Source organism: Glandiceps talaboti, chromosome 3, assembly GCF_964340395.1.
Source record: "Glandiceps talaboti chromosome 3, keGlaTala1.1, whole genome shotgun sequence".
NCBI lineage: Eukaryota > Metazoa > Hemichordata > Enteropneusta > Spengelidae > Glandiceps > Glandiceps talaboti.
The window spans coordinates 7,741,879-7,757,242 of NC_135551.1; the positions used below are offsets into that span (position 1 = coordinate 7,741,879).

Consider the following 15,364-nt stretch of genomic DNA (forward strand, 5'->3'; position numbering starts at 1 on the left):
AAAAGACGTGACTTCAAAATGGCTCCAAAACTGAAAGAGTTGGCCTTGGCCTCTGAGCTTATTTTAAAAACAGATTAGAGCTCACAGAACAATACAATGAAGTCAGAATATCAATCATAAATACTCTAATATACATTAAATTTGAGATTTATTTGATTTCTCCAGGGTATTCGTGGGAAAGGCAACAAAAGTGACCCTACAATACAGCCTCCTTTGCTCAAGGGCAGGATCTTTCTATTCGATTTCAACCATCCTGAGAAGAATGCTGCAGAAGTGCCTTTACTTGGAGACTTTGACAGAGATAACTTTTATCCTCATGGTATCAGTTTATATGAAGATTCTATATCAGGTAACAGCAGTTTAACATCGGCTTGAAAAGAATACTGTGTATGCCTGATGATATAGCCATACAATCTCTCTCTCTCTCTCTCTCTCTCTCTCTCTCTCTCTCTCTCTCTCTCTCTCTCTCTCTCTCTCTCTCTCTCTCTCTCTCTCTCTCTCTCTCTCTCTCTCTCTCTCTCTCTCTCTCTCTCTCTCTCTCTCTCTCAGTGTCGTGTTAAATATATGTCAGCACAACATTTCGTTATTGGATGCATACAAACATGACTGCCAAATTCTACGCCATTTCGATGAGTATGTTCATGTTTCAAATCTTTTACTATTTTCAGGAGAAACACGACTGTTTGTTATAAACCATCATATCAGTGATGAAGATAGAATAGAGATATTTCGATTTGATGGAAAGAAAAGAGTACTGAATCACCTCAAATCGGTGACAGGAGAAAACATATACCAGTTCGTATTATATTCCCTTTTTAGTACAATACATTGTGTACATTGTAAGACCCAACTTAAATCACCTTAACTCTTTGCGGCAGCAGTGGAATGTTCCGGACCCTACCAAGGCATTTGGCTGTAGGGTTCTGGATGTAACGTAGTCACCCTTGGGCTTTGAAATCATGTGATATGGTAGTTTAAATTTGCAATGAAGGCCACAAGCCCAAAGAGTTTATACAACACAAAATATACAGTTCAGAAAAGATAATGGAAGCACTGTATGAAGCTTACATGTAGGTTCTTATTTTGAAATGTGACATTTTGTGAGCTTACCAGTCTATCATGGCATCCTACTTGAAAAAACCATTGTGAAACAACACACCCCAAGTCTGTGTTTGTAACTCAATAAATTGCAAAAGATTATTAAACATGTAACATGTTTGTTATTGTACGTACAACAACAAACATTTTACAAATTATTTGGCTTTTTGCGATGTATTGAGTTACAAACACAGACTTGGGGTGTGTTGTTTCACATTGTAGGAAGCCACATGGTAAAATTGTTTTATAAAATTAAAAATCCAAAATAAATACCCAATCCTCATCCATATGGCCACTTTAAAAAGTGAACATGTTTCTGTCAAGATAACAGTTGTTTGAACTAATGAATTGCTTCCCCATCTCATAAAGTGCATAAAATCAACAACCACATTACAATAACTGTTTTTCTCCTGTGTATTTTTTAGCGTGAACGATTTAGTAGCAAGTGGTCCTGAGACGTTTTATTATACCGTAGATACGTTCTTTACTACATCGATGGTTAAAAAGATGGAAATGTACGGAGGCTTGTTATTGGGTAAAATTGGAATGTTTGATGGTAGCAGTGATAAAATATTGACTTCTGGGTATCGCTTTCCAAATGGTATAAATTTATCACTGGATGGGAGGTAAGTGTTAGTCTGAATGTCATTCACATGATTAGTAGCATGATCTTAACGCCACTATACCAATTATAAATCCGTATCATGTTGTGAAAGCTGCAACTCGAACATTTCTTGAAACTGTTTCGTGATATATAATGACTTCAAATTATCGTGTAATATTATACATATTATGGATAAACATATTTGTGTATCAGTACACCTAATATGGTACAATCGATCCTATCATAATGATTTGTAGATCTACAGACTCCGCACCCAAAAATCATCACCCCTGTTCCTGTACTAATTTATGGATGAAGTCAAGCCCGAATACTCACAATTTCTAATAATTGGTAGTTTGATAATTGTCAGTGGATATCTTGTTGTTCGCCAGACTCTGATTTAAAAAAAGTATTACCTATAGTTACAGCTATTGCAGCTTTAATGGTTACCATGGAAACTTAACCAAACTTCAAGTAGCAGTGAAGGGTTGTAACGTCAGGAAGAAACAGTGAAATAGCTCAAATGTCATCATGAAAAAAAAAACTTGAAACATATTATACAACATATGTTCTGTACATGTTATATTGTTAACGTACATGTATATACAAAAGCAAAACATGAAATACTTGTAATCTGTGTAAATGTTTTTCTGTAGGTATCTGTACGTTGCTACATTGATTCCTGGAGTTTTAATCATTTTCGAGCGTAAAGAAGACGGCTCCATTGAAGAGGTTCAGGTACTTGAAGTATAAAATCACAATTTATAGCCCACCGTCATTTTAGTGAGGCATACAAACAATGTTTCGTTCCGGTTACCCGACCCCCGCCTACTGCCAACCCTCAATTTTTTTTACGTTCTCAAGAAAAATATAAATAAAATCGCGAAAATTGTGAAGTCTCGCGAGAAATATTGTACGCCGGAAACTGACATCAACTTAAAAAGACAACATAAAACTGTTCTTCCAATCTGTAATGGCTGTACATCTGATGAGAAAATAATCAATAACACAGATACCATATGGAAAACATAACTACCTGAACTACAGACACTCACACATGAAAAAAAAAAGAAATAAAAAAATCTATCTACCCCACCTATTGTAAAATTTAACTGCGAATTATATGCTATCACTTATATCTATCATTACGGCTTGTAATACTGACAAGGTATGCATGTGTCTCTTAACCAATAGAGAATCAGCTTAAATACCGGGTTAGACAACATCGAAGTGGACAAGAAAACTGGGGAGCTTTGGATCGGTTGCCACCCTATCCTTCACATTCTATGGGAACATGAGAAGGACTATTCAAAACCTGCTGCTGCTCAGGTATGTTTGGTTGTTATAAACATGTTATTTCCTCGTGTTTATTTATGACATTATGTTAACCAGGTTTAATTGCCATCATGTGCAAACATGCTTGCATGTATTGGAAAACTCCCAACTGATACATTATGTGTAATACAAAAAGTGGGGTTTTTTTCCATTTATTTGGTTTTGGTACATAGATTCACAGCTTTTAGATCATCTCACGTTTTAATAGTTACTGTTAACACGTGTCGATCAGCAAACATTCAAACATTGAACGTTATCACTTTTTTTTAGAAATGGCAAGTACATAAACCACCTTTAGGTGACCGTTCAACAATAAAAGGCTTTTTTTCAAAGTGCGCTATTTTTGCGCAACCAATCGGCCTCACGTTTTACATAGACGAAAATGAGCTACCCTGTCACTATATACGCTTTGTTGATTCTAGGTACATTTTCTTCACAGCGCTCTTTATTTAAATATGTTGGTTTAAACCATACATCATATATTACTCAGTTTCCTTTTAATATATATGTTATGCAGCTTTTTGACACACTCCCCTCCCCCTTTATAAATTTACGATTTATTCCTGATAAAGTAATCAAGTATCTCGCTTGATATCTCTCAATTTGTCACTAGGTTCTCAGGCTTCGCCCAGATACGAAAAGCGCCCCCTACGATGAAATCGACATAAGGGAAGTCTTCATGAATGATGGTTCTCTGATAAAAGGATCCACCGTTGCAAGTCACTATGACAACAAGATGTTGATTGGAACTGTTGTTGATAAAGTTGCATATTGTGAAATAAACGCGTTTTAGATTTGATTTCTTTGTTGGTGCATGCTATGTTGAAAAGGTCAAATCTGAAACCTAGGGGTTGTGGTCCAGACCTGCAAATGTCGCAAATAATTATAAACTAATGTTGCTCTATCTAGAAGCAAACTGTAAAAGATAATTCATTATGTCACTTGGATATATACTTCGTGATGATGATAATAATACACGTTTTCTAGATAAGACAATAACCTGTGCTTTGCAGTGTGTTTTTCTATAATAATAATAATAATAATTAGTAGTAATTTATATAATTATTATATAAATATACATCAATCTGATATAAGGACACGTTTCGATTTCTTTATTTACCTCCATTTCTTTTGTATATTGTCGAGGTTTTAAAAATATTACCTATTACATTGTATTTTGTAGTAGTTGTGATTGTCTTCTTTCACGATCACACCTAAAACTATTCATCAAAGACAAACGACACTGTACGAAGGAATTCGAAAAGAAGATAAATAAATTATAGAAATCGATCTGTATTCCTAAAGATTTTAGATTGGATTAAGGGCTTACACATGTATTAAATTGTTTTTATTTATAATAAATACCCCGAGACTGTAAACTAATACATTGGTATACAAGAGTAAATCGGTATTCACATGTCCATAGAATACAAGTTGTATTCAGAGTTATCTTCTGGCAAGCTTTCCTCTCACCATTGTACATATGATGTTAGAGTTGACAACTGACAAAATAGGTAGTACGTAGTTGGATATGAGCTCGAGCTCGTTTAACTTATAGTAACTTTGTGCGGTAGTGTAGTCTAGTTCCGTGACGGACAGTATACACACTTTTACCGTCTAGTCAAGGTCCCAACGAAAGGTGTCAAGTGTGTTTGAACGTCATGGTGACCGAAGAGCGACTGGCCATGGTGCATGTCAGTAGTAATCCATCACAAATTGACAGGCTGTCGTCATCGCACATTTGATACAGCTGTTTTAACCATGTTTTGACTATGGCGGGAATTTAGCATGTAATAATGATATGCAAGTGTCCAACTCCTCCTGCAGTTTGTTTAAACCATGGAAGTATAACCCATTACTTCCATGTTTAAACCATGGATGTATTAGTGTACTCACTGATAGTGATACATCCATGTTTAAACTAAGGGACCGGACAGAATTTACGGCAGGGGGGGGGGGGGGCCTGGGGAGAAATTGGGGGGGGGCCATGAAAAAAATGGGAGGCTTGAAGGGGGGGGGGGCATGAAAATTCTCATGGTTTGAAAGGGGGGGCCGCGAAATATTTTGTCATTGAAAAAAATTAATATGTTAGAAAATTTAGCATTGCTAGTGATAGCACTTGATATCGCCTTTAATATTGAATGTCTACACTTTCATTTATGTATTAAAATGGAAGTGTGTACGTTTGTATGTACCTATTTAGTGAAGCATAAAAACACTACTCAAGATTAATTTGATACACCCTGAATTACTCTTATATACTCCAAGTTGTTCACACACACACACACACACACACACACACACACACACATATGTATACATACACACACACACACATATGTATACATACATACATACATACATACATTTTAGCACTGTGGAAACAGGTTCAGTGTGTAATTACCATCAAGGATACATATATATAAATATATATATATATATATATATATATATATATATATATATATATATATATATATATATATATATATATATATATATATATATATATATATATAGGTGTTTTATTTCTTTCCTTGACACTATTCTTGAGTTTCACTCTCAGACTCACTAGAGTCTGAAGATGTGAGGCAAGACTTGTCTTTCTTTCTATCTAAAACCAGTGAAATTAAACTATTTCCCTCCTCAGCATCATCAGATGCATCTATCTGTACTAAATATTGTAAAGCATTTAGATGTCTGCGTGGTGTTAAGTGTTTTTTCATCAGTGACTTTGCACTAAAGCAATGGAGAGGTATATGAATACTCTAGTCAATATACATGGTTGGGACCAGAGCTATGGTAAGAATTCCACAACCTGTACCAGACCCGTACAGTCCAATGCACTATCTTCCAGTTCATAAGTGTCCAACTGTTGACAGTGAAGGAAAGCAGAGAGAGGCAGATGACTGGCAACCCAGGTCAAATATCACAAGGAAATTCAGAAAGGATGAATTGACAATCAATAATAGGTGGAAGAATTTTCAAAATTATTTTATGTTGATTGCAAACATATTGAAGCATATGTTCAACACCTGTGAAACCTAAAGAATGTTCAAGAAATGAGAATGTGTACAAGGTTAAGTCAGAAAAAGAGAAGAAAATCAAGCCGTACCAGGACTATAATTGGCTTGACTTAGTTGTGCATGGAAAGTTAAGCTCTCTTCAGGTTGCTGAATTAGACAAGTACTTGAAATATCAACAACTAATACATACATGGTAGGAAGGATGACAAGTTGAAAGCTGTTACATGTGATGTGTTAAGAAGAACTTCAAGAGAGCAACAGAAGTCAGTGATTGAAAAGAACACAGGTGATGAAAGTAAAGAGGAACTGTGTGACAGTGAAGGAGATATTGTTTTAGAAGAAATTCGTAGTGATAGTGACACCGATACATCAAGTACTAGTGACAGTGACAGTGACAGTGACAGCGAATAAAATGAGTCTAGCCATCAAAAAGACCAGGATGGCTCCCTTATTGTTCAAACTAGATCAGGTAGACTGGCTGGATCATGGAAACTTGCCTTTATATAAATTCAAGATTATGAATAAAGGGATTGTATTGCAAAGGCTATTCATCATTGACACTGCACTTCAAGCTTAATGTGAATGGTTTAGAAAACTGTGAGTAATACTCATCTGATCACTGTACAGTGTATTGAATACAATTCTGAATTTGCTGTCCCCATCATGAAGACACAAATGCCTGACACTATAGGTTTAAATATGTATGGTTTTGGAACTGAAAGCATATTGATTACATCTAAGTATTCCACAACATTCTGAATTTCTTTGCACTTTCATGAAGTCACAAATGTCTTACATTTACATGTGTATTGGTAATGCATTTGGTGTAGGAAAGTGAAAGCTATATTTGTCAGACCTCAGTGTGCATAAAATCCTTAGTTTGCTAGCACTTCATGACATCACAAATGTCTGACATTATATAGTTATTGTGTTATGAGTATAAATAGATATTTGAATACACTATGTAGGTGATGTGATGTCCTTAGATACTCCCCACAAATGTCCCCACTACAGTTTTTCACAAATCACACATGTGAATGTGTGTTTACTCTGTGTCTGTGTTTCTGTGTATGTATCAGTGAATGACAGTTAAAACCACCACATCAAATGCCTTGGTATTAAGTGATGACTACTTATGGTGTCTAGTTGGGAAATAAACAAGATTATACCACATGTGTATGATTACATGTATAGTCAAAATGTTTTATTTTGTTTTGTTTTCTAAAAAACTTCCTCTACAACTACTAAGTTGTTTGGGCTGAAATAGTAACATAATAGTAGTACCAAAAGAAATATTACAGTTGTGCTACAGTAACAAAAAAAATTGTACTCTTTTTAGTTACTGTAGGGGGCAGGATATTGTGCACTTTTTTTCTCTCTTTTTTTTTGGGGGGGGCCAAGAAATTTTTATACTTTTGAAAGGGGGGGCTGTGAAATTTTGGTCACAGTGGATGGGGGGGGCCAGGAAAAAAACCAAGTTAGAGATAATTTCTCCCCAGGCCCACCCCCTGCCGTAAATTCTGTCCGGTCCCTAAGATCAGGTGGGGACGCGAGGACATCATCATGTTTATATGAACCCTGTAGGAGGGAGCACAGAATTATATTGGGGACCTTGACTAGACAGTAAAAGTCAGTATAATTACTCCAAGGTAAAAGTGTGTATACTGTCCGTCAAGGAACTACACTAATGGTAGCGATAATCGGGTCTGGCTGTATCAGTTGTTGTTGCTGTGCTTGGAAAATGAATACTGTCAGTATTTCTACGAGTATATACTACGACGTCCAACACAGCACAGGGGTTTTGACTTCGACCACTAGAGGGGTTTACTATGATAATGTTGAACTCAACCACATCATAGGCCGCTTCGGGGCGAGATCCATAGTTCAATGTAGGATAAAAAACATAATCAAGATAAATGGATAACATTATTTCAGATACAAAAACATGTACTGGAAAACTTCCCTGGGACAAAAATTGTCCTAGACTGACATCAGCCGTTGTGGGCGTGGTCTAATCAGTAATCTCCCTTTAGGGCAGGCTCAGAGCAGGCTGATAGACCCTGACTGATGACGACGTCATTACAGTCTGAATTCGTGAACGTTGTCGCCGCCACACCATGGTTGGAGATGACGTCGATAGTCCAGATATTTGCTTATTCTTGCCAGAGAGGACGATATTCCGCGAAATATTAAGGACCGGCAAAAATAAAAATAATTTTGATATTAGAGCTGAAAATTTGGGTACCGGTATTATGAGAAACTGAAACAAGTAGGATCACCCTTAGAGCTACACCATTTGATGGGGGGGGGGGGGGGGGGGGGGGGGTTGTAAGATTTTAAAAAAAAAAATGTTGTAGGCCAAAACTAAAGGGGGGGGGGGGAGCGATTTGCTGATCAACTGAGACGGGAAAAATTGCTTTCTGGGTATGAGCTAAACAAAACTGCGCTGTAATTGCATAAGCTAGCTACCAATGTCATATTCCATGGTACATGGGCACCACAGTGACTGCCAACATTGGCAAAACCTTAGCGTTTAAATGATTTTGGTCAAAGGTTTGTACTAACTATTGGCAAATGCTGAAACAAAAAAACACTACTATCAAATCAAATTACTGAGAATACTAACCCGAGTGTAATTTTTTCGTAATGATAAAATATTTTTGAAAGAATATTTTTCCATCCACAAAATTTGTCATAAATTTACTTGCTGACAGGGTCAGAGGTCATTTCACACTCTTGGCATTCTTGATATTTATAGTCAATTTAAATATCAGATTTGTATATTTATTCACGACCTTATCAATAATAGACTACCAAGAAATTTCGGCGATTATTTTTCATTCATTCAACATAGCTACCAAACAAGATCGGCGACGAATTGTAATATTTCCATACCAAGGAAAACGTTCACTTTTAGCCAGTACTCTCTAGACTACCATGGTGGTAAAATCTGGAATGACGTACCTCACAAGATACGTAACATCACCAACAGAAATGCTTTCAAATCAGCGATTAAAGAGTACTTTCTTATCAGACAATAAACTTGCATATTCTGTAAGTCATTACCAGTCTTATCAAATTTTGGCCTGTGGATGCATCAAACTTTATCAGTTGTTGCAACATTCCAAAGTATTTGTATAGTTTTATTATATGTTTCCTTCCAACTTTTTTATATCTTTTGACTGAACTAATTTTTTTTCTTGTGTAAATACGGTATTTTGTAATTATTCCGTACTTCATAGTTACTGTAGAGCAATTGTATTGAAATTTAACATTCTTCTTTTAGAAAGCCCTCAGTATTTCTCATTGTACTACGAATTGTAAAGTACCAAACTCGGGAAACAGATTTTTACAAGCTACACTTTAGCTTTTCCCTGTTTTCCAGCCATAGAACTTTCAATTGTATTCTGTACAGATGTGTTGTGCAATTTCTCTAGTTTGTCAATTTCTGTATATGTATGGCATACTGTGACAAATTCATTCTTTCTATGGCAAATAAATAAATAAATAAATAAATAAATAAATAAATAAATAAATAAATAAATATAAATATTCCATTCCATTGAGACATACTTAGTAGTCATTTTTAACTTGATTTTGCAAGAGTAAATTTGTTTCCTATTACATCTCGTAAATAAATATACCAGGCTCACCGTTGAGACACATCTTTATTTCAACAATCTTTCTTTTCACACACAAAAGCTGAAATTTGCAGCTCTCTGATTTAGGCTAAATGTCTTTATTTACCTCATATTTGGCCCTATAAAATAGTAAATAGAAAGCAGCAATCATCTGGAACAAGACAAATGACACAAAACGATGGAAATAGAGGTAAATAAAGACATCTAACCACTTTCACCATGTCAGATTTTAATCAGTCTGTCATTATATCTTGGCAGGTCATAATATATTAGTTGTAGTCTGTATTTTCCTGCCAATACTTGATCTACCACTGTTGTACTTCTGTCCCATATATTGCTTATTCCTTTGCATGCATTCGTAAAATGTGCTTTTTCATATTGTCTTCGTAATTGAAAAGCCTGCCACAATGTTGACACATAAATGACTTCTCATTTGTATGAAGTTGGAGATGCCTTTTGAAATGGGAAATCTCACGAAACCCTTTACCGCAAAATTCACAGATAAATGGGAATTGATTTGTATGGCCCATCATGTGTACTTTGAGCTTAGCATTTTCACAAAAACCTTTACCACATTCTTTACAGCTATATGGTCTCTCATCTGTGTGTACCCATGCATGGCGTTTTAGCTGCCCCTTGCTTTTGAAGGCGCTACCACATTCTTTGCATACAAATTGTTTTACATTAGTGTGAAGTTCGGCGTGTATTCTCAGAAAATATTGCGTAACAAATCCTTTACCACATATTTCACATGCAAATGTTTTTTCTCTTGTGTGGTTATATTGCATATGATATTTCAGTTTAGCATCATTATCACAACTTTTACCACACTCTTTACAGAAAACTGACTTCTCCTTTATGTGTACATACTTCATGTGTTTTTTCCTACCACTTTTTGCATTAAAACCTTTCCCACATTCTTGACAGACAAACTGTCTTTCATTTTTGTGAACTGCCACGTGCACAGCAAGCGCACTTGGCTGATGAAAATGTTTACCACAAAATTCACATTCATATCTCTCACTTGTGTGCAACTTCATGTGTGATTTCAGAGAACTTGCGCTACTGTAACGTTTACCACACTCTTTACATAAGTGTATCTTTTCATTTTTGTGGCTAATCATGTGTTTATTCACTTTCCTTTTAGTAGTAAATCTTTCACTACACACTTCACATATAAATGGCCCAGGACCTTCATTTGTGTGGATTTTTGTGTGTCTATGCAAATTGTAAGAATATTTGTAGCTTTTGCCACACCAGTTACATACAAATTTCTTTTCATGACCTTCCATTCCAGTCAATGAACCCCCCTTTCTGTGAATCTTTGCACGTCTAGTCAAATTGCGAACAGGCTTATAACTTTTGCCACACTTTTTACGTACAAACTTCTTTTCATGGCCTTCCCTTTCAGTAAATGAACCCCCCTTTCTGTGAATCTTTGCATGACTAGTCAAACTGCTAACAAGCTTATAACTTTTGCCACACTCTTTACATACATATTTCTTGTCACAGACTTTCCTTTCAGGACTTTTACTAACACTGGGTTCTTTTCCTGGAGGAGACAAAGAACAATCAAAGTGTTCAACATCTGTTTTGTTGCTATCAGATTCTGTCACTTCTGACTTCTCGATAAAATCTTCATTCTCAGGTTGATTTTTGTCATGTATTTCAGTGGTATAAGGTTCGGGTTCACAAGCATCCCTAACTGTTATACCTTCATTGCTGTCACTTTCCTCATTGCAATGAATTTCTTGATATCCAATGCTGTCCTGCTTTTCATCACTGATAGATGGAGTACTCGGTTTCCCATATGCTTCATTGTTTCTGTCGAGAGGACAGCTCACATTTACTAATGCTGTTAGCTTCGTGTGATTACATTGTGTGTTGCTTGTCAACTGTTCATCATTGTAGTCTTTGTCCATAATCATGTCCTTCCCTTCGGTGTTTGTGATGGATTCAACAGCTTTTGATATGTTTAGGAAGTTGTAATCAGTAAGACTGGGGTTTGGTTTACTTGTTTCCTGGTTGGTCTTTTCACAGCTGTCATGGTCTACAGAACTGTCAGCAAGGAAATCAGTGAAAGTGTTTATACAGGTGTTGTCATCAACCCAATCTTCATTTATCTTGTTTTCATTATGATAATAGAGTGAGGTTGTACAACTCTTCTCTGTACATGTACTATGTTCCTGGAGAGGATCAGCAGAGTTGCTACTTTGGTGTCCGTGGCCTGTTGTATCGTCTTCACTTTTGATCTGTATAGTTCCTGAGTCAATGTACCTGCAAGAAAGTCACAATAACTAAATTATAAGTGTTGTTTATTTGAATCATATTCATAATCTGTCTAGGGGCTACTCACCATATTTGACTATACGTATATGTGCTGCCTTTTGGGATACGTTGCTAGCCCTTTCATCTAAAATGAGGTCTGCTTTTTTTTGAGCTGGAGTCAAACATGGGGTCCACTCTACATTATTTTTTATTCTACTTGGTTTAAAATGTGGTCCATGGTCTTCCAAATCATTACTGTGCCAGTAATTCGCCTACATTTTTGTTTATTTGTTCTTTTGTCTATGAATCTCTGTTATCTTTGTGATATACATCATTATCTGGCTGTTGCTAAGGCATAGTCTTGTTGCTAGGTATATTGGCATACATTTTTGAAATGTTTATTCATTTGTCAATTAATCTTTGCAATACATGCAATAATGTGGCTGTTACTATGGGCATGGTTTGATATTAATAATAATAATGTTGGTTTCCTTATATAGCGCTTTCCCACTCCGTGCTCAAAGCGCTTTACAATTATTACCCCAGGCTCAGTTCAGAACGGCACAACAGTCTCAACTCCCTGCAGCCATTTTAGCGCATAGGATTAAAGCCTTCACATTGCAACCTACATCCTACCAGGTCCCCAGTTATACAGCTGGGTTGACTGAGGCACAGTCATGGTTCAAATCTTGCCCAAGGACTTTAGCCACTCAGAAACAAACAGCAGGCTGCGACAGGGCTCGAACCTGCAACCTGTAGATTCCAAGCCGGTCACGCTAACCATTCACCCATCATGACTCCACGTGTTGCTAGGCATATTTGCATTTTTTTGTGTGTTCACTCGTCTAACAGTTTGAATCTTTGAGAAATACACCATCATTTGGCTGTTGCTATGGGCGTGGCCATGGTTGCTATGCATATTTGCATACATTTTTTGAATGTTTACTCACTTTTCTACCAGATGGTGTTAATTAAGCAAAATATACTAGCATGGTTGTTACTAAGGGTGTAGTCATGGTTGGTAGAACCAACTGTGACAAAACGTTTAGAACAAAATCTGCAGAACAACACTTATATAAACATCATACCAAATTTCAGTCTCATTGACAAATTACTTTTTGAGATATAAGTTTTTGACCAAAATTCACATTTTTACAACTAAATACATATTGCTGATGAGATCATTATATGCTTAACATTTCTTCATCTGTACCACAGGGGCGTGTAATATTTCTTAGATTCTGGTTTGCGAGAATGTGATAAGCGGACTATGATGCTACATACATGTATGTACCTCCATGCTCCATCTTGAAAGTTGTACGTACAGTGGAGCCTAGGGACATGGTTTATTTATGAACTTCGGTCAACGTACAGGTCAGTTACTAGTAATACTCACTCTGTTGGGATATGAAGGGATGTCGACTGTTTCACATCAGGTTTAGCAATAGGCTCTTCTGAAGAAGTACTGTAGCCAGTGTAGGCAGTGTTACACTCCTCGATCATGTTGTGACTTTGTAGCACGTCGTCGCCTGGAAAACATTCCCCACAATATTTCCTGTGTATTGCAAGTACATGTGTTATAAAATCGTCTTTTGACGTTCTGGCGTAGTACAAATCTTTCAGTTCCTCCAAATTATCATTACAGTCTATGTCAAGGTGAGTATCCCTTTCGTAATTCGCGGTAGGAGATGCATTAACACTAATACTGTAGGTGGCCATGTTTTGATCAGCTGGCGCTTCGAACGGAGGGCATTGTGGGAAAAAGCGACTCTGCTAGTCTCAGAACGTCCCTGTAGACCAACATGGGCTATCCTGTCACTATACACTTTGTTTATTTAAACTATACATCATATATTTCTTAGTCGCCTTTGATTGTGCTGTGTATATTTTTTACTCTTCTTTTTTCTTCGTTTTCTTTATTACCTACTTATTAAATTTTACATTTGTAGACAAAATAAAGTAGTAAGCTTACATGTTCTCTCTCTCTCTCTCTCTCTCTCTCTCTCTCTCTCTCTCTCTCTCTCTCTCTCTCTCTCTCTCTCTCTCTCTCTCTCTCTCTCTCTCTCTCTCTCTCTCTCTCTCTCTCTCTCTCTCTCTCGCGCGCGCGCATTTATTTGATCCTGATAAACTAATGAAGCTTGACACTCCATTTTTCAGTAGGTTCACGAGGTTTTCACTAAAAGCTGATGAGATATCGACATACGGGAACTTCCGAAGTCTTCATGAATGATATGGTTCTCTGATAAAAGGATCCACCGTTGCAAGTCACTATGACAACAAGATGTTGATTGGAACTGTTGTTGATAAAGTTGCATATTGTGAAATAAACGCGTTTTAGATTTGATTTCTTTGTTGGTACATGCTATGTTGAAAAGGTCAAATTTAAAACCGAGGGGTTGTGGTCCTGTAAATGTCGCAAATAAACTAATGTTGCTCTAGAAGCAAACTGTAAAAGATAATTCATAAGCTTATGTCACTTGGATACTTCGTGATAATATATAAGTTTAATATAATATAATATAATATAATATAATATAATATAAATCAAACATGTTCCATGATTGGTAATAACACCACAACCAGAACATACATATAAATATATTACAGTTACACTATCGTACAGTGAGATTCAACTTTCAAGTGCCTGTGTTACGGACTGTGGGTATACAAAGGCCATCTTTACTGATGCAATTCAACTTCTACAGACAAATTAAGCCTATATGACAACATTTCAGTAAGTAATATAATTCATACGGTACATACCCCAGTACGTACGTACATAGGCGATTCTCAGCTCACAAGCTGCGAAGTTCAAGCGTATGTACAGACTATCTATCGATAGTGTGACACCATGCATGGACATTCGGGGAGACAAAAAGCTCGCAACTCGCAATAATATTAATTTTGACTCAAGGAATTTCACTCACTTGAACAGTTTTATCCACTATTTCTCGCGAGATTTCACAATTTTCGAGATTCTATCATTTTACTCTCGAATACATAAAAAAGAGTTTTGGGTCGGCAGTGAAAGACTAGGTGGGGTCGGGTAACCGGAACCAAACAATTTTTTTCTAGACATAAATGAAAGAATCTATGAAAAATTCCAGGGAAGGTTTTGTACACTAAGATTGCATGTGTGCCATACTTGTATCGCACTGTTTTGGCATGTAAGTTATGTCATACTTATATCGCACCACTTGAGGTGGTGATGCAAATATTATCCACTTTCAACTGTTTTATGTTCACAAGGCTAAACCTGAGTATTTTGATATTTCACTTACATCTTTACAGAGAGGAGATCAAGAGATTTCTATGATTTGTATGGTTTATTGAATGCGTTACATGATATTAAAATAACTAGTAGTGATAAAAATAAACTTATGTTACAATGC

General features: G+C 36.4%; 1 protein-coding gene across 1 annotated transcript in view; it reads left to right on the forward strand.

Annotated features, from left to right (window-relative positions):
• LOC144432880 (serum paraoxonase/arylesterase 1-like) overlaps window positions 1-3,830 on the forward strand; it is a 5,513-nt gene extending 1,683 nt beyond the window's left edge. The window contains exons 4-9 of the mRNA XM_078121177.1: window positions 166-349; window positions 669-795; window positions 1,524-1,724; window positions 2,359-2,440; window positions 2,897-3,031; window positions 3,651-3,830. Coding sequence (XP_077977303.1) covers window positions 166-349; window positions 669-795; window positions 1,524-1,724; window positions 2,359-2,440; window positions 2,897-3,031; window positions 3,651-3,830 — 909 coding nt within the window. The remainder of the gene's footprint in view (window positions 1-165; window positions 350-668; window positions 796-1,523; window positions 1,725-2,358; window positions 2,441-2,896; window positions 3,032-3,650) is intronic.
• Window positions 3,831-15,364: the final 11,534 nt, after the last annotated feature.